We start from the raw sequence: 20,137 nt of genomic DNA on the forward strand, positions 1-20,137 counted from the left end.
ACAAACATAGAGCAAGTACTTATTTTTGTCACCCAGTGTCCGATACTTATCTCGGAGTCCGACTAAATTCGCGCCAGAAAATTCCACAGTGAAGGTAAAACACTCCTAATAAAGGCAACTCAATATCCAAGAAAGCTCGAACCCGAAATCTATTGAATAAGACCACTCCACCACAACCCTAGTTGGTGAGTGAATGTGCATTTGCTTAATTTATTTTATACTCTCGAGCAGTGGCGGAGCCACCATTGAGTAACTCAAGGAGTTCATCCAAATCTCCTTCGGCGAAAAATTGTATTATTTATATATGGTTAAAATGATTTTTAGATATATATAAAAATGTCGAACCTCCTTCAACTACTTTGTATATCTATTTTTTTAGATTTGAACCTATTATTAAAAATTTTGACTCCGCTACTCGAGATGGTGGTGTATTGTCAGTCACGAGGGGAGTAGTGACCATGTTTGTCCCGTTCTCTAACTGAACACTGTTTTTTTTTTTTTTTTTGGCTCTTGGATCACGAGGAAGACTTCAGAAATTCTTCTGAGGAAAATGACCTTACTACCCATCGTCACCTAACACCTATATTTCCAGTTTTTGTAAACACTAGAACAATTACTATATGTTTTACCTCATATACTCTAGTAATAACAAATATATACTTCTTGTAGCACATATTAAATTGAATATCTAACACTTAATAGAAAATTTAAAAATATATTTTCCTTTTCATGTAGATTTATACTTGACGAACAATTTCATAAAATACATAAATTAACTGAATATTATCTCATCGAAAAAGACAAAAAATAAAGGTACTTTAAAAGCAGAAAAAACATAGAGATTGTGCTTGTTTCTCATTTGGTGTTTGCATTGAATTTACTTAATTTAAATTTATGTTAAGTAGAATCTATCGAAGGGGAAAGCAAGAATATTTTCATATCTAGTATTTAAAATTGAAAGTTGTGATAAAGAAAAGAGAAACATGTACCACATTCTTTGATGTTAAATTATTATTGTTACCACATCCATAGAAACGACTCGAATGTCTCAAAAATCTTCCCAAATATCATAAAGAAAAGTCATTATAATCAAAATAGTTTTTTCTCTTTTAATAAGAGAATTGAAATGAAAATAAAAATAAACCAGGGTTATTTAGACATTTCCATTGTAAAGCTCCGCACAAAGCTCCCATCTGCAAAATGCTGCTATATAAATTCCTCTTGAGATCCACAATGAAAATTGAAACTGAAGATATTTTTCAGTGAGCTGAGAGAGAAAAGAGTGATAAAAATGGCGATTAGGGTTTGGATTTCGTTATTTCTATGTGTTTTCGCATTGTTAGGATCGGAATCTTACGCTTCTGAGAGCGAAGACACTCAATCCAAGGAGTTCGTTGTGACTTTGGATCACTCAAATTTCTCTGATTTTGTAGGTCGACACAAATTCATCGTCGTCGAGTTCTACGCCCCTTGGTAATTTAATCAATTACACTTCAATTTGTTGGTAAACATTGCTTTGATTGATTATTTTTTTAAAACTGTGTGTAGTGTTTTTTGAATCTGTAGCTTATGTCTTCCGTTATTCTTTTCGTTTCCAGGAATGATTTTGTCTTGTTATTTAGTAATTTATTTTGGAAACTATGACGGGTTAGTAAACGAAAGCTTAAACAACAGATGCTACGGAGATTACCATAAGTTGGATCTTTTACTATCTTAGATCTAGGGTGGTTAATTCAAGAAAGAATATGGTTTTCATAGAAATTTTCTGCTGGGCAAATATTTTATATTTTAATTTGATATAAAAGTTGGAGATATAAGGTTAATCATACGAGGTGTTGGGGATATCCTTGAGTAGCTGAGGGCCATCACTCTCTACCATGCAACCTCGATAGACTCTCCTGGCAATAGTAGACTCACTAACTGAGGTAGACACACAAAAAAAGGGTCGTTTGATAACAATGTCCGAGTCTTGAATGAAGTAAGTGAAGTAAAATAAGAGTTGGGATATTTGTAAAGAACAGTGAGTTATGAGGGATGAAGTCTTCTACCATGGTCCCTTGGATTTCCGAATTTCAAGGTAACCAAATACTGGAAACAATTTCCTCTAGAAATGATGAAATTGTGAATGATGTTTAATTTGACTTAATAATACAGTTGATTCTCTGACTAGACGGTCAAAGCTAGAAGCTTTAGTGCATTTTGATAATTGAATCAATAATGTTATTACTAGCATTTATGTTTCTTATCTCTGATGATTGTCTCTATTTAAGTTATATGAAAATTTGATGCCTCAAATTAGAAGCAAATTACCTTTTCTTTCCAAGTTCATTAATTACTTTGACATTTACAGGTGTGGTCACTGCAAGAAGCTTGTTCCAGAAGTAAGAACCACTAACACATTCCTTTTAGTATCTTAAAAGAGTAATAGCCTTTTGGAGCATAAGGAAGCACAATATATTTAAACATTTTGCTTTGATTGATTTGCAGTATGAGAAAGCAGCACAAATTTTAAGCCAGAATGATCCACCAGTTGTTCTGGCCAAAGTTGATGCCAGTGAGGAGCAAAACAAGGTTCTTGCCAGTGAGTTCGACATAAAAGGTTTCCCCACTCTTAAGATCTTGAGGTATGGAGGTAGCGTTGTTCAAGATTACAAAGGACCACGTGAGGCGGATGGTATTGTTTCTTACGTGAAGAAACAAAGTGGCCCTGCTTCTGCTGAAATAAAATCATCTAAGGATGCAGAAGATTTTATAGATGTCAATAAGATCATTATCGTAAGTGCCCCCTCCTTTCTATATCTCTCTCATTATATATGTATACACATTCATAAAAGCATATGCTCATACCAGGGTGACCCGATGCACAAACAACCACTCTCTTTCACACTGATTTGCGTATGTTTTTCATAAATTGTTTTCCCTTGAGGGATCTGCAGAATTGGAGTTGATGAGTATGGCTTAAAATTCTTATAGGTTGGGGTCTTTCCCGAGTTCTCCGGTGAGAAATTTGAGAATTTTACAGCTGTGGCTGAGAGATTACGTGCTGATTATGATTTTGGTCATACTTCGGATGCTAAACTCCTTCCTCGTGGGGATTCATCAGTTTCTGGCCCTGTGGTTAGGTTATTCAAGCCTTTTGATGAACTTTTTGTAGATTTTCAGGTATTGGGTCGGTGTAAAATTCTTCTACATTTTCTGATGTACTAGACAAAGTTCCAACAATTGATCATATGTATTTGTAGGAGTTCGATGTGGATGCCTTGGCAAAGTTAGTCGAAGAAGCTACTATTCCTACTGTGACTGTATATAACAAGGACCCCAACAACCATCCATTTGTTGTTAAATTCTTCAACAGTCCAAATGCCAAGGTGCAGCATTTACTTAGTCTACCAGATTTATGTTGCCTGTTGAGATCTGATAGTCGTCTTGCTGTCTAAACCTGCATCTGCTTTCCAATACTTTTTGTTGATAGGCCTCTTTTATTCAAATATATAAGAAGCGATATAAAATTATACACTATACAGATGAACTACATAATGCATGATATTAATTCTCTTATTCTTGGTGTCTCTTGTTTCCCATTTTGAGGATCATTTGTTTGATATATTAGAAGAGTAAATGTGGATCAAGATTTTATTTTTTAAGGTTTTTTTAAGTTATATTCTTCACTTCTAATTTATGGTCTTTCCTTGCACTCGTTCTTTAGATGCTCTTTCGTTTCTACAATCAACATGAACTCTTCATGTATAATGATAAAGCGCCACAAGCAAAGATAGATGTGTAAAGACTAGTGCAATATTCATCTGTTTTTTCTTAAAAGTATCTTTGTTTCTCTGGGACGTCCAGAAAAGATTGAAGTTTTCAGTGTTTTTATCAAATAAATTTGTTTCTCATTGCTGCTGCTTGTTTAATATCCTACTAGCTTGTACTTTCTAGAGCTGGAGTTAAGAATTGCTCTACTTTTGACGTTGCATATCTTCTGCCGGTTCTGCTATCATCTTTCTATGATTGTTGTACTTGGATATGCACTTCAATATTTCATGCATTCAAATATCATCTCTTTATTGAAGTGCAACTGCAACCTTAATTATCTTTTCATACTGGACTATTTAGAGCTGGAGACCTTAACCCCCAACCCCCAATTGCCCAATTACATTTGGGAGTAGTTTCTTATCAAAAAGTATGGAACTGGCAGGCCATGTTGTTCGTAAACTTCAACAATGACCTATTTGATAGTTTCAAATCCAAGTATCATGAAGTTGCTGAGCAGTACAAAGGCAATGATATTAGTTTCTTAATCGGTGATGTTGAGGCCAGTCAAGGTGCCTTCCAGGTTAGGTTTCTCATTATTTGTGTTTGAATTATTTCCTGTTTATTGATGTTAACATGATGATATATTTGGCTTCATTGAGCAGTACTTTGGACTCAAAGAGGATCAGACACCTCTAATCATCATACAGACAAATGATGGAGAGAAATATCTCAAACCAAATGTTGAGCCTGATCACATTGCGTCATGGGTTAAGGATTTTAAGGTGATGATTCTCCCTGTCTTCACCTTTTTTTCTTTTACCCATTTCTCTTGGATTAATTGTTTCTCCCAGATTTTACTCGTCCGTTATCTTTATAAATTCATCTTCTATATCCCTTTTCTTGTACATTCTAAATAGACTGGAGTTCTCTTCTTACATTCAAATTTCTACTTAATAAATAGCAAATTGAATGAAAGGAGAAGTCTCAAGAAACATTATTTCTATGGGCAATTTGTTTCTTGTATAGTGTCTGAAGTAATTACTTAATCAAACTTCAGGACGGCAAGGTGAAACCTTTCAAAAAATCAGAACCTATCCCAGAAGTTAACAGCGAACCTGTTAAAGTTTTGGTTGCTGACAATTTCCAGGATATGGTTTTCAACTCTGGGAAGAATGGTATTTCCTACCTAATGTTCAATTTTTACTTACATTTTGTTCAGTTGTATCTTAGGTAGTTCTTATAGGTTTCATCGTCTTAATTCTCATTTATTCTTGTGAAGTATAAGTATTTGAAAATCAAATTGTATATTTCACCATCTCGCATGGCTTTTCAGCATGACATTCATATATTTGTAAAGCATACTAGACTGACTTACAACAGTTATTTGGAGATAAGTTGTTCCAACTTCTTCTCATTGAGCTGTTCAAAAATGATAAGTAATGCATTCTCAAAAAGTGTTGATAAGTAACAGTATCAAATATATGCTATATGTTCAACATCTGCAGAATAGGACACATTATTAATTAAACAAATTGCATCACAAGGTATTTAGGTGCAGTATGACATAAAATTATGAGTCAATTTTGTGGCATAGTTTCAGTTTCTTCCTCAGGCGCATTATCATTGTGTTCATCTTGCTCATCTTCCTGAACTTGTACATGTTCTTTTGTTAGAATATTTGTTGGATATGCAGCAACGGTAATTCATGTGGTTGTTGTTTCTTATAGTACTCATCGAGTTCTATGCCCCTTGGTGTGGACACTGCAAGCAGTTGGCCCCAATCCTTGATGAAGTGGCTGTCTCATTCGAAAGTGATGCAGATGTTATGATTGCCAAAATTGTGAGCATCACACTCAAAACTCTTCATTATCTCATAATTCTGGAATATATTGGCGAACCTTTAATTTGTTTGTTGCTTGTAGAGTGAAAATGGAGGAAACATATTGGGCCACCATGTTCTTTTTGGTTTCAAGAATAGAGGAATGTAATCTAGGAATTAAAAGTGGGCTCTGGAACTTTTTGCCATTAATAGTGTGCGATTGCGGTTTGTTATGTAAAACTGGATTAGATTCAGACCCAGATAACGAGAATGAGTAAACATGTAGTCTGAACAAAGTACATTTAATGTTCACTTTGACGCTATCACAACTTTTAAAAAAATTAATAAATGCTATCATAACTAGGGCTAAGTGCTTACCAGCATAGTGAAGTGCTGCATAGGATTGAAGATAAAAGGATCAAGCCCGTGGCATCAAGTATCTGCTTGCGAGTATAGACTTGAGGAGTACATGCTGCACGAATTGCTACTTAGCAAATTTCTCATGCTTTCCATGCCTTTTATTTTTTTTAAAAAGTCCCGCTATTCTTTCACCTTAGTGTGTACATGTTGGCTCCTTTTTTTGTGTCGATATACTGCAATCTTCTCTAAATATTTGTAATTTCAGTATTGGAGATTTCTAATGAACTCTTCGTTTGTTGTTATGTAGGATGCTACTGCTAATGATATTCCACAAGGAACTTTTGAGGTCCAAGGTTATCCTACTCTTTATTTCAAGTCAGCAAGTGGAAAGCTCTTGCAGCATCAAGGTGGGAGGACCAAGGAAGACATTATTGACTTTATCCAGGAGAATCGGGATAAGGCTGCAGAGCAAGCTCCGGGAAAAGATGAGCTATAATTAAAGGTAACTGTACTTGTAGGTCTGAACATTATTACCACTTGTCAGTTTATATGTGTTTTAACCAATACCTAGTGTTTTCTGCAGTTTTGGTTAAAGGGGTAAGTATTGAGGTAAATTTTGGAAGTAGTTGGAATGAAATGGACAAGAAATGAAATTTAATCGTATGTTAAGATGTATGAGAAATATCTAGTGGATGTTTTCTCTCTGGTTTTTGTTCTATTATTTATTTTTTCATAAGCTCCGTTTACTGCAGTTAGTGTAACACATGAAAATTGTTGGTCTTCTGTTCTTTTGTCCGGATCTAGTGTAAGGAACAGAAATAAAGGGGAAGTAGACAACGGAAAATATTTCTCTGTTGTGTTTGGTTCGAGTGATATACCAAACAAGAGAAGGGAAAAGCCCTTAACTTCTCCCTTCCTTTCTCCTACTATGCAGAGCAGGGAAAATGTTAACTTGCTTTTAGACAATACTAATATTTAGAATCAGTTTCGACTGGTTTTTGTTTGCTTTATAATGTCTAAATTTCCTCAGCTACCTCTGACAGGATGAAAATGAAGGAGTCTTCTAACACAGTTGGCATTGGCGTTGGCTGCCTTACTGACTTACAAGCTCCAGCCAAGTGAGAAGAAAGAAACAAGCGCACAACATCTCCACCTTTGCTTACCCTCCCCCCCATAACCCAAATATAGCCCCTTATCCTAGTCTGTAATCAAATATTTTCTGTTGAGCAGGATTTTCCGAGGATTTAGGTATCAAGTTTCAGTGGTTTGATTAGTTGCATCTTTGTATGTTGAATGGTTTTCTAGAGAAACTTGTCAATTTTAAGTTATTTACGAAGCATGAGCCTTTGAATCTTACTTGAATGCCTCTTGTTTCTATCTGTTGCCTACCCTGTTTGGCCAAGCTAATTGATTACGGAAGTATTTGGTACATAGGTCCAAAATCCAATTTGATACTGAACACTTAAATTTTGATATAAGTATGTCCAACTGTTAAAGAGTGGCATGACTGAGCCATTTTAGATTAGTTCGACGACATATTTTGAGTTTTTTTACCTGTATCAAATAATACTCAATAGTGTGTAACTAATACATATGTTAGTATACATTGATAAAAACACTACCAAACAAAAGATTAAATAATATCAAATTTAATACATAGTATTATTTTCTCCCGTAAAACCACCCCTTACTGTCAGTCAGGCTGTCACTCACTGCTGCGACCCATCCTTTGGATTGGGTCTTCTTTTGTAGCATCTAGTACACACCTTGAACTCATAGCTGTCCTTTCCTTTATTACAAATAGTTCATAACAATTTGCACATAACTGCTTTGTTCTATACATGAATATTGATCACCTTCAGTCCACCACCTACAAGTAGTTTCAATTTTCTTGGGCAATACAAAGAATTGGGACTAATAAGTCTGAATTGAGAAGGGGATATGCAATCACATCGTCTATGATGGTACTAGATTTTCCAACCATTTATTTGACATGATTTTGATTGTTCAGTGGTAAGAAATGAACTTACTTCTCCCAAGTAAGGACCTAAACTTGACAGGAAGGAAAAGATGGAACTAGTTTATTTTCTGCACCATTGCCAAAATTTTCATTCATCCATTCTACCATATGACACAAGATTTAGAAGTCCCTAATTTCAGCCTTTCCCGACCATAATTAACCATAAATCCAACATAAACTGCTAGCCAAGAATATGATCATCCACCAGTACAACCCAATCAACAAATAAATGAATAACTATACAAGAACCTACCTATTAACGTCAAAGGGGGAAACTGAAACTATATGATCAACTGTTATGCTAAAAGTTACCCTCTGAAAAGCTGCACTTCTCCTAGCCACCTCGTCATCAACAGCAATCCCCAATGTGCATTGATCCACATCTGTTTCTGTCGAAAATCTCTAACCAGTGTACATTAAAAATATGAAATCCCCATCTCTTGCCTCTCTTTCAAGGTTTGGCTACTAAATTTCTTGGTAATATCCATATGACACTGCAACTGCGATCCATTTGATGTGGTGTAACTCTTCAACCATCTTTTTTCAAATAGGAAAACAAGGTTAAGATTCAATTGAGGAACTATGAACCGTCTCTAACACTCTGTAACCTAACTTGTTCATGCGCTCTCAGAGCTTCTGAAGTGAAGTTCTCCAAAGCCTTGAAAATTGGAAGTAAGCCCCCTTGTAAACTACTAGAAGCTGCATCATGCACCAATTTAATGGCATCTTTGTGCTTTGTTCTCTCCTCAACTAATTTCTTTTTGAACGAATCCAAGTCCACCTTTAGATCATCCAATGGTGAAATCCCTTTTTCTGATGGAGCAATTATGTGACTTCTGTTAGACATCGTGTCTTGCTCATGCCTCAAGCCCCCTCTCTTTTGCTGAAGCATGGTTAACCGTTTCTTGTAGTCTTTTGAGAGGTATTCTGCTTTGATCCTCTGTCTCTGCTCCTCATCTTGTCGTTCCCAAAGCTGCCTCAAATTTGAAGCAAAATCATTCATTGCAATTGCTACCTGATTTTCAGAGATTGCCTCTACTGCCTGACTCCAATCGTTGCAAATTACAAAAACTGGAGGAGCTCCAAGACGGCCAGGAGAGAAAGGGGCAGGTCCATCTGGGGTTTCTTCTGGCTCATACGTAAGGCATCGGAGAAGCCACCCTTTTAAGGATTCTACATAGGACTTCTGACAGCAAATCCAGTCATTGAAGTGACTACACCACGACAAAAGTTGCACCTCAAGTTCAAGAGTAGCTCTCAAGCTCGAATCTCTTTGGAACCCCGTATTTGCTCTGAGAGCCCTTGTTTTACTCTCCCTCACTGCTTGAAACTGCTTCTGATGACAGTTGAGCATTGACCTCCACATTCTCACCAGCCTGCTTATTTGCATACAGAAGATTATCATATTGGGTTCCAATTGGGAGAATTATGCAACTGGGTTATTTCATGCTGCTTTACAAATACATGAGGGTAAACGTTGCTTCAATTCTTATATATAACGAAGAAATGTTAAGGTCATGTAGCATTACAATGCATGAGAAGGAGAAGCTCACATTACTTCTTGAAGGAAGAAAACACAAAATAATGCATTACAGAATGCTTAGTTAATGAAACATTGCAGTGCATAACAAAGTAAACATTTACATTCCATCTTGAACAGAGAAACACAAAATAAATTATGAAATAGAGTATAAGTTCATGATGCGTTACAGTGCATGACAAAACAGAAGTTCATACTACTACTTGAATGCAGTTATGCAGCAATACAAATAAAACACTATTCCCTCTATTTTATTTTGTTTGTGCTACTTTCATTTATTTTTAGTCCATCTATTTCAAAAAGAATGTCTCTTGCCTAATCTGGCAACTCTTTAATTTCAACATCCCACGTGGCATGTTTAAGATCAAAAGATTAAAGGGCATTTTGATACATTAAACATATTTTACTTTAAGACCACAAAATTCAAAAGTCTTCTTTTATTTTCTTAAACTACATGTCCAGTCAAACTAAGACAAACAAATTGAAACAGAGGAAGTAATAGAAAAGCTACTTAAGAAGACGAAAAGAGAAACAAAAGAAACAAAAACAACACAGGGAAATAAGAATTTACTCAGCAATCACTGATAGTAGATTGCACCACAAATAGCAAGTCAAAATCACACAAGACGGACTTGGATATTCGACAAAGAAATGCCTGCAGAATAAGAAATCCTTCAATACTTGATTTTCTTTTCTAGCTACTTTTATGGAAAATACAAAACAGTTTCCAACCTTCAGATAAAACCCTTGTCGATCTTGAAAGCAAACAATTGGTATATTTATAAGTTTACATGAAATTTTTTGATAAGGTAAAATAAGTTCACATGAAAAGGGTCGACCAGGCCAAATCATGAGTGAATAGAAAAAAAATGTACATATAACATGTAACCATTTAAGATTTAATAGTTTTTCAACAGCTGAATCAAAATTACACCAACCAAATAAGAGCAGAAATGAATTATGCACACATCTATATACTTGCTACCTGCACCTAAAATACAATTTCACCTGAGAAAATGACGCCGTCAAGTCATTCGCCGAAATTCAATAATAGTGCAAATAAAAAACTCCATAGGACATTAAACACTCTCCAACTACAATAATCCCCGAAATATTGTCTCAATCAACCTTCTCACTGAAGAGAAAAGTCCAAAATCATGACTGCAGATTCAAAAGCTAAATTCAATCCAACCACTAAGCTTTTTCAACCTCTTATAAAGTTAAAAATGTTAACTAGTCAATAAACGACTACTAAACGTTTATTTTCAACAACTGATGAACATTCAATTAGTTCAAGACTGCACCATCATTTTACACACAATAAGATATTAACGTAAGGACATTCATACCCTCCTCCTATGACCATGTCAAAATCCCTCTTCTCTCTCTGTCTTACCAAATAAAAAGTTATAACTAATAAAAGGATGAAGGACCTTGACTCACGTAATTGCCAATGAGTCTCCATATTTTGAGAAAACAACTACACCATATCAAGTGGAAGGAAAAGATGAGAAAATAATTGTCGATGAAGAGAAATTACGCATAAATAGAAATGGTAAGGAAGGAACACTGCAGACAAATGCAATCATTTCAATGGCAAGTTAAATAAATTTTATTAACTAAAAGGTCATGAAGGTAATAGTAGCGATGGTTTTGAACAAATACACGGGGGTTACGGTTATGGTACTAGGAATGACAATGGAAAATACACCTTCGAATCGCTTTTGCATATGATTTTAGTGGCAGCAAACCCACATTTTATTAAGAGAATCCTCACTTAATAAGTTATAAAAATGGAGGTAATTATAGTCAACATCATACCTAGTGTAATCCCACAAGTGGAGTCTAGGGAGGGTGGTGTGTACGCAAATCTTACCCTACTCCAGGAGAAGCTATGACCTCCCAACCTAACAATGTCTTAGACGTAAAGCACAAGAGTAGCGAGAGAAAGGAGATGACTTGCAACCAACCTCGAAATTAAGTGGCTGGGATTAAAGGGAGCTAACAAGTTAGCATTTCAAGAAAAACTACGAGAGAATGGAGTTTGAGACTTAGACAGGGAAATCAAACATCCTGGGGACGGAAATGTCAGGTTGCATTAAAAAGGTAGCAACTGAAGTGTTAGATGTGTCTAAAAGTCCAGGATCTTCACCATACGAATCCCAGTAGTGGAAAAAGGTGGTACAAAGAAGTTATTAAACTAAACGAGGAGTGATATAGGAAGTTGCCAAAGCGGAAGAAAGAGAAGCCTTTGAAGAAAACAACTTAGCCACATGGAAACTAAAAAGGCTACTATAAGCTTGAGAGGAAGCTCTGGTTGGCTTATACCAGTACATAGAGACGCAAGAAGGGGAGAAAGATATGTGTAAACTAGCATGACTAAGAGAAGAAGGGTAAGATCATAAACTAGATGAAGTGCATTACAGATTCTCAACAAGTGGTGACAAGAGATGACAAAGTCAAGCAAAGATGGAGAGGCTACGTTGATCAATTGTTCAACTAACATTTTGGACCTCCATGAGTATGTGCACAATAGAAACTTTATCTACACTCACAGAATTTTCCAACGGAAGTAAAAGTGCCGTGAAAGTGTCTTAAAGAGGTTGGAGTAGAATGGTTCACCATGCTATTCAATGTTATACTAACTAAGGATAGGATGCCCAACAAGGGGGGAAAGAGTACCCTTATTCCAATTTGTAAGAACAAAAATGAGATATTCAATGTTGTGTGAACTATTGTGGCATTAAAACTCATGAGCCGCATGGTGAAACTATGAGAAAGAGTGATAAAGCAAAGACATACAAATATGACATGAGTGACTGAGAACTAACTTGGATTTATAGCCGGTAAATCTACATGAATGCTATAAACCTTGCAAAGCAAATTGATGGAACTGTATCACGAATGGAAGAAATTTCTATATATGGTATCTGATAAAGTAAAGAAAAGTCAATGAAAAAGAAATAAATGCATATCAAATATATAAATACTATGAAGGGCATGTATGAAGAGTTGTCACTAGCATGAAAACATTGAGCTCCTACTTGTTTACCCTAGTTATGGATGAGCGAACCAACACAATACCAGATGAGATACCACAAATGAGGTACCGTGGTATATGTTTTCCGCTGACAATATTGTGTTGATTGAAGAAACAAGAGCTAATGCCAACCAAAAGCTTGAACTAAGAAGAATCATTTAAACAAGTGAGGGTTTTAGGATAAGTATAAGTAAGAATGGATATATGCACAAAAAGGTTTCGTCAACATGAGAAGAGTGAAGTTAGGTGAGACTACACGGGATTACAGTACCAAACTACAAACTTCTTAAATAGTTAAGACTTGTCGTTTCAAGAGAATGGAATGATAGATGAACATGTTATTCAAGAACTAAAGCTGGATGGTTGAAATAGAGAACTGTTACTAGAGTGTTATGGTAATAGAAGTCTACTAAATTGAACAATAAGTTCTACAGAATAGTTACAACACCGGCAAGTAATATGGTAGTGATGTTGGGATGTTAAAGTCAAACACATCCGCAAGATGAGTGTTGCAGAGATGTGGATGCTAAGATGGTGCAATTGTACAAGATTAGATAAGATAAAAAATTATCACATTTGTTAAAGGTGCAAGTAGCAGACATTGAGGATAATAATGAGATAAAATCACTTTAGATGGTTTGGTCAATGTCTAGCATTGAACTACAACTACAGATGCTCCGATCAATATACACTATGGTGAGTTAATGTGTTAAAAGGAGACGTGATAGACCTAAAACCACATAAAATGAAGTTGTCAAAAAAGATCTACAATTTCTTTGGATCAATGCAAACTTGGCTAAAGATGGGGGCAGAATGGGGAAAAAAGATCCATAATAGGTAATATCTATAAGTGAGAATAGGTTTTCGTTTTCTTAGTACGTTGATTTCAGAACCATCATTTTTCTAGGAGTATCGCATATAAATCTATAATAAGGTCAAGATACTCCGACAGAGTAAGGAATACTTTACACTATCAAGTTACCCCAAAAAAACAGATTATCTGTTACAACAGGTAAAGGTGGCATTATAGAGTGAAGCTTCGATGGATATTAGTGTTGAACTCCTTAGGAAAATGTACCATTATTGCATTACCAGTGATCATAAGGGCAAAAGTGATGCATTCTAAATGAAACTGAGAGGAAAAGAAAAAGAAAAGTGCTAGTAAAGGAAGACTAGAATCCAACTCCATGAGATAAGAATGAAGTAAATACAAGAATAAACAAGATAATGCAGACCCATACCCATGAATTAATTCTCCAATTTGGGGCTGCAATTCTTCATCTCTTAATTTGTGAATTCTGCTTGAAATTGCATCAATTGCTTTTATACAGACATTAAGTTTTGTCAGCAATCTTCTGATACATGCCTGGGTAGCATCTATCTTGCTAGACTCGGCCCCTTGCTCGTCCAAACTCCTCAGCCTTTTGCACTGCTTTTCATATATGATCCGCAGTTTTTCTTCATCCTACATCAAACTAATTACCTCAATGAACACAAACTCCCAAACAGTTGAATATAACTATGATAAGAATTCAACTTTCAGAAAGTAGATACAAAAATTAGCAATGGATGAATCCACTAAAGATGTAAACTAAAAGCACTTAGAGATCAATCAAGTCTATACTATCTGAAACAGAACCGTGAAGCAGTAATCATATGTTTTTTTGACAAAGTGAAGCAGTAATCATATGTAAAGATCAAAGATCAATTCTATCACCCCAAAATCATGTAATAATCCCATTAATTGATAAGGAGGTACTGTTTATGGAAAAGCTGAACACTCCCACACCAAAATGAAAAGAAGAAAACCGCCATCCCTCCATCTACAATTTAAAATGAAAGTATTCAAAAGCTATCCTGGAAGTATAGCAGAGACTTTTAAGTAACTTCCCTTTTGCCCCTTCCACAAAAGGGTCTTGGCCTTTATCCCTCTGTTGTAGTTCTGTTTATCACTAACATTCTTTGACCCACGGGCCATTAGATTCACCATGAAGACGATAATGCCCATTAAAAGTAAAAAAAATCAAGATTTATTAAGCATATGAAGTCAGCAAAACATTTAACCCGGAAATAATATTTACGCTATTATAACAACAAAAACTACACCTCAATCCTAAACAAGCTGGGTTGGCTTTAAGCTATTATAAGTTGAGTGCAAATTAAAAAAAGAGAAACATTGAATTTCAGAAATTCTATGTAAAACTTCACTCAGCTAAGAAATAAGGAATGCTAATTAGTTGATAAGATCCTCCAGAGACTACTGGTTGATGGGACCTGAAGTCCTACGAAGATTATTGTTAGAAGGCTATCTTACTCTTTTTACCTTTACATGTAAAGATCCAATCCAACTATAGTTACCTACACTTGAAAGCTTTTGCCTTTTAATAGAAGGCAGTGTCATATATTATCATAGACTTAGATAAAGAGGTTTCAGTGTCCAAAATATATATCATGGGTTTAAAGTGCTCCAAATTCCATAGTTCAGTGAGCCAAGCAGAAAGAACTCAAGATTTCTTTATTCATCTGTGACTAAAGCACTTTGAGATCTTGACATAATTATGGAATATAATAAAGTTCTTTTTGAGTAAATAATAAAGTTGTTTATGATGAAGATATGAGATATAATAAAGTTCTAAATTGCCATTTCAGTTTATGCCCTCAAATCTTTCACATAATCTCTAACAAGGGCACAAGTTCATAAATTAACAATGCCAACCTTTTGCCCAAGAAACTAGATAGAGGAATTAACTATCCAAACATCTGGAATGACTAAAATTTGATGATCATATCCAGTTCATTTTCAGATGTTCTTCTTACCCAAAGTTATGAGAACATGTTCCTCTTATATGTATAGAAGCACGGGCTTAACCTAGTAACTACCTCATTGAGCTCTTTCAGTTGGGCCGAGGACACTATTAGCTGATCCAAAAACTCCAGATCTATGATGATGAAAATCATCAAAGGACCTGCCCCCTAGAAAATTTGTAAGGCTAACTTCCAATGAATAAAAATACTAGTTAAGCCTTCAACAAACCATGGCAAAAGATGAAGAAGATATCAGTTAAATAGCTTTATTATCCATTAGGGATAACTATCAATTCACATGACACACGAGAGATTCCATGTTTTTCCTCTTTTGAAGATTTTGACACAAATATTATATAAACTAATAAATTTTTCTACAACAAAACAAATAGACAAATAAAACTTTCAATAAAAATAAGAATCGAAACAAAGATCTTAGTAGTTGCCTCCCATTACCTTAACTTCCTTATATAGTTTCTTCTCCCATTCGTATAGCTCGTCAAACGTAGATGACAAGTTGCATGGCATCACAGCACTGTCTTGTCCAACGTCTTCAAAATAGGATTTAGCCAATTTTCTTGTTTTGGCAGCCAGCCTAACTGACTTCACCGTCGCCGTATGGGAAACCGGCATGGATGGAACAATCAGGTATAGAATCCTGGATAGGAGCTCTGAGCACAAAAATAGATAGAACCACAAAAATCAGACAGGCAAAAGAATGTCATCGTGTTTCTTCATGAAGTTTATCAAGAAAGTCATGATAACTGGCAAATTCCAAATAAAGGTAAACAAGTGACAACTGATCACAGAAGATTCTTGAACTGGGTGCACTAATGGCGTTAGTTACACTCATGGGAACCATTTCCATTAACGGCCTATCACCATTTATGTTCTTCAAATCATAATGGAATAAACTAATAACAGCTAAGGAATCACATACATACATCCATTGGAAATGCATAAATTTATTTACATTGACTGGGGAACAAGAGCAACAATGACAGATACAACCTGAAGCAAATTTTGAATGTAAGCCCTCTAGTATCAATTTTTTGCCTATTTTCCAACAACAATAGCATGAAGTCAGCAAACAGAGCTTCATACTTTAAAAGTAATTCATCAAACTTCGAATCACATTTTGACCAATTACATATTTACATTGGTAATTTAATATTTTTCCCATCTCGTTAATTATGATCAATACAGTCTGCTCTCTACAAACTAGTTGTGCAAATTTATTAAGCAATAACAATAAAAAGACACTAATGCCGCAACTATTTGCCATGAGTGAGCTGTCGGTCATTCCATGGATAAGGTTCTCAAGTTAGTCAAGATTTGAACAGATTTTTACGAATACATGGCAGGAAAGGAAGTCTAACTGACCAGTACCAAATTTGCACTAAGCAGAGCATAAGAAGATAACTTACGGACATAGCCAAGGATTAAAAAGTAAGCACACAAAGTAAAAAACTTAAAAGAACCCCAGCATCAACTGAATCAAGAGATTAAGGGACATTGGCAGAACCATACCTTTAACAAAGGTAGGCTGGTAAGGCAGCTTACCAACCTCAAGCATAAGAGCAACTTCCCTTCCATAACTAGAAGCAATCTCAAATTCATCTCGAATTTCAGCCACAACCTCATGTAGATCCCTGGTACCATGAGCATGTGATGTGGTCAAGCTACTTGACCTGGGTGATTCAATCTCGTTCTTTGACATTTCATCCACCTCAAAAGTCACCCCTTTCTTCTTCATATGCACATCACCCGAGCTTCCTGACACGAGAGTTTCAAAATTGCTCTTTTCCTCTGTAATATCAATTGAACCTGTGCCTCCACTACTATGTGATGGTTCTACACTGGAAAGGTGAGAACTTGAATCGTACATTGTTGATATCGGCTTTGTCCTGCCACCACTACCCTCAGATTTTACTCCCCTTGAACTTGATGAGCCATCCAGATTATGTAATGACGAGTCTGGTTTTGAACTGCCCATACTACTGTGTCCTGCTACACCCTTTAAATCAATGCCATGAGGCATTGATGGCATGGATTTTCTACCACTGTCACTACTTTTGGACGAATTTGTCTCCCCACGCTTAGTCCTTGTCTCATCACTCAACTTCTTTCCTTTATGATACTCCTTATACATTTCAGTCTCAGTTTCTTCTTCCAAATCAGGAATGCCCTCCCTCTCCCTCACTTCAGTTGAATTAGGACTACTACTAACTGATGCAGAACTGTTCTGTTTATGCGGGTAGTAAGCCGAATAACCACTCTCTACACCATCAAACGGATTAAAATAGTCCCAAGCAGAGACATTTGCAGACGGAGGTGGCGGTGGTTCCATTGATGGACTTGTTTTCTTACCTTGATTACTTTGACTTCCCCTTTCACCAATTGAAGGAGCCATTGGGTACCCACTATTGTCATTTGGGTAGCTCCAATACGAATTGGAATACCCAGTAGGCACTGGATCTGCTTCGTGAAAGACTGTCTTCATCACCGGTGAAGATTTCTTCATGTAGTAAGCATACGTATTCGGATTTCCCCCAAATTGCTGCCCTCCCCAAGGAGCCTGAAATTGTGGGTTCATTCCATAAAATGGATCCCAATATCCTTGTGGTGGAGCCTCATGATTCATCATCATCCCATATGGCAATCCCCCAGGCCCCCAACCTGGCTGTGAATACGGCGAAATTGATGATTCCCCACCTTCCACCATGTTACGACCCTCATAATCTTCATGTACATTCCTATGATTCCTTCCAGGCTGCTCATAATCTTGTTGTAAATTCCTGTGACCCCCTCGATTTTCATTATGTCCGTGTACATTTCTTTGACCCTTTTGTGGCAAATTTTGATGATCGTCGTCTGATGAATCTGATGACAAATGCAGGTGACCATGGTCATGTACAGGTTCATCTTCATCGTGAAAACGTGAAATGGAGCTACCTGAAGACGAAATCGATATCGGAGATCCAGAAGATTTATGCTTATGATGTGTGTTTCCACTAGCATTACTTCTATTACTACCAATTTTCCTTTCATCAGGCAAAATTAAGGAAGGAGAAGAAGGGGTCGAAAAAGAAGAAGAAGAAGACCCAACAATGAGCTCTTCATCAACAAACTTCCGAAGAGCATCACCAACATCCTTAAGAGAGTGAAAATAGGAAACATGAGCAGCGGCGAGGGCATAACGGTAATTAGCAGCAGCCTTGATCAGTTCCTTCCTCTCTCTACAACGAATCACAAGTTCTGTATCAACTGCTTTAGACTCATTACACCCCATCTCAACAACAACAAAATCAAAATCAAAACCAAAAACACCAAGATAGTCCTCAACCCATACAACAGCTCCTTTAATCACATCTACTTTCCGTACAACTTTTCCACCGCCTCCGGTCATCTCTTTACCTGTTTGCAGAATTGCATTGTGAAAAAAGCAAAACCCAAATCCCAAATGATGATTACAATGACTTTAAATTTGGCAAGTATACTACTAGTAAAAGTAAAAAGTAGTATGAGAAAGGGGGTAGTAGGAGAAAAGAAAAATAAAAATCTGACCTTTGAAGTAGAAAGGGTTGAATCTTGACCGCCCATACGAAATGGGTGTTTCAGAAAACGAAGTGGGGGGCAACAAAAATCAATAAATCTATGGAAGTTTGTAGAGAGAATCGTTTGTTTTTACATGGGGTTGAGAAAATTGAAGAATTCAAGAAGCAGTAAATAAAATTGAAAGAAGAACAATTATATGTATTGAGATTTGTGATGTTTCTGGAGATTTGTGATTGTTGTCAGAAGTTTCAGTAAAGAAAGTAACAGAGGAAGAAGAAGAAGAAGAAGAGTATTCAAATATATTTCAATTTTTGTCTACTATAGTTGTTTTTGTTTATTCGGTGATTGTTTGGATTTGTGTGAAAAAAAAGGGCAAAAAACGAAAAGGGGTTTAAGGAGGGGGCCCGAGGAAGGGTTTTGATGGTGGGAAAAAAAGAAAAAAAAAAAAGTGTGTCAGAATTTTTGCAGAAGAAAGCTCGTGGATAGTGAACAATGCCATTATTAACATTTGTTGGGTGACATTGTGTTTTTTTTTTTTAAAAGGTTTTTGCCTTTTACTCTTTTCTTTTTTTTTTTAGTTCAAATTTTGACATGATGAAAAAAGAGTAAGGATGTTTGGACATATATAACAAGGGTGAGATTTAGAAAATAAAAATTAAGGGTATGGTTAATGAATAATATAAATTAGAGTTGTTTCATTTCAACAAAATTTGTGAGTAAATTTAGAGTGAAAAAATTGTATTTTAGAATTTTCAATTCTCATTTTTTTAGGTAGTAATTGAACTTTTGAAAAATAGTTAACAATTATCGATATGGAATTATTTGGTTGGATGTATAATTGGTTTGTATAAAAGAACAGTACTGAATATGATGAATTAATGATGTTGATATTAGTTATACCTGTATGACTGCATTAGTTACTTCTGTATTGATTATGTTGAGATTATTTTTTTTAGTGTTTGATTTGGTATATTAAATAGCGTTCATTGCATAATTTTTATAACGATTATTTGTTTACAAAATATCTTTCACAAATAAAAGGATGTGAAATGTGTTTTGAGGAACAATATTGTCTTTAACCATGCGAATACATGCGTTAAAGCCTTTTAATCTTTGAATTGTTAATATCATGAATTTTTATGTACTATTACATAAAATAAAGTTTTTGAAAATGTACCAAATAAGGTACAAGTAATTAAAAAAATAATATAAATATTATAATTTTTTTAATGCACTCTATCA

General features: G+C 35.6%; 2 protein-coding genes across 3 annotated transcripts; one reads left to right on the top strand and one right to left on the bottom strand.

Moving 5' to 3' along the window:
• The first annotated feature begins 1,201 nt into the window (after nucleotides 1–1,201).
• LOC125872153 (protein disulfide-isomerase-like) lies at nucleotides 1,202–7,288 on the top strand. 2 transcript variants are annotated; one of them, XM_049552836.1, is made up of 12 exons: nucleotides 1,202–1,473; nucleotides 2,351–2,381; nucleotides 2,488–2,775; nucleotides 2,974–3,162; nucleotides 3,243–3,368; nucleotides 4,196–4,333; nucleotides 4,416–4,535; nucleotides 4,811–4,928; nucleotides 5,481–5,593; nucleotides 6,240–6,434; nucleotides 6,516–6,541; nucleotides 6,976–7,288. In XM_049552836.1, the coding sequence occupies exons 1-10, from the start codon at nucleotides 1,292–1,294 to the stop codon at nucleotides 6,426–6,428; spliced, it is 1,494 nt and encodes a 497-aa protein (XP_049408793.1). In that variant the 5' UTR covers nucleotides 1,202–1,291; the 3' UTR covers nucleotides 6,429–6,434; nucleotides 6,516–6,541; nucleotides 6,976–7,288. The 2 variants fall into 2 exon arrangements, with proteins under 2 accessions (XP_049408793.1, XP_049408792.1); XM_049552835.1 differs by lacking the exon at nucleotides 6,516–6,541.
• Nucleotides 7,289–7,766: 478 nt separating this feature from the next.
• LOC125872152 (nitrate regulatory gene2 protein-like) lies at nucleotides 7,767–19,189 on the bottom strand. The gene is made up of 5 exons (XM_049552834.1): nucleotides 18,905–19,189; nucleotides 16,868–18,754; nucleotides 15,794–16,008; nucleotides 13,774–13,997; nucleotides 7,767–9,328 (listed from the first exon to the last, which is right to left on the bottom strand). Exons 2-5 carry the CDS (start codon nucleotides 18,744–18,746, stop codon nucleotides 8,533–8,535), a joined length of 3,114 nt encoding a protein of 1,037 aa, XP_049408791.1. The 5' UTR covers nucleotides 18,747–18,754; nucleotides 18,905–19,189; the 3' UTR covers nucleotides 7,767–8,532.
• Nucleotides 19,190–20,137: the final 948 nt, after the last annotated feature.

Source organism: Solanum stenotomum, chromosome 8 (assembly GCF_019186545.1).
Source record: "Solanum stenotomum isolate F172 chromosome 8, ASM1918654v1, whole genome shotgun sequence".
NCBI lineage: Eukaryota > Viridiplantae > Streptophyta > Magnoliopsida > Solanales > Solanaceae > Solanum > Solanum stenotomum.

What these genes read in the sequence shown, in the direction of transcription:
- LOC125872153 (XM_049552836.1), top strand. Translation starts at nt 1,292, where the DNA reads ATGGCGATTAGGGTTTGGATTTCGTTATTTCTATGTGTTTTCGCATTG. An exon ending in GTCGAGTTCTACGCCCCTTG is followed by an intron (nt 1,474 to 2,350) that starts GTAATTTAATCA and finishes TGACATTTACAG; the next exon opens with GTGTGGTCACTGCAAGAAGC. An exon ending in TCAACAGTCCAAATGCCAAG is followed by an intron (nt 3,369 to 4,195) that starts GTGCAGCATTTA and finishes TGGAACTGGCAG; the next exon opens with GCCATGTTGTTCGTAAACTT.
- LOC125872152 (XM_049552834.1), bottom strand. Translation starts at nt 18,746, where the DNA reads ATGACCGGAGGCGGTGGAAAAGTTGTACGGAAAGTAGATGTGATTAAA. An exon ending in CCAGCCTACCTTTGTTAAAG is followed by an intron (nt 16,009 to 16,867) that starts GTATGGTTCTGC and finishes TTTTGTGCTCAG; the next exon opens with AGCTCCTATCCAGGATTCTA. An exon ending in ATTGGAGAATTAATTCATGG is followed by an intron (nt 9,329 to 13,773) that starts GTATGGGTCTGC and finishes GCAAATAAGCAG; the next exon opens with GCTGGTGAGAATGTGGAGGT.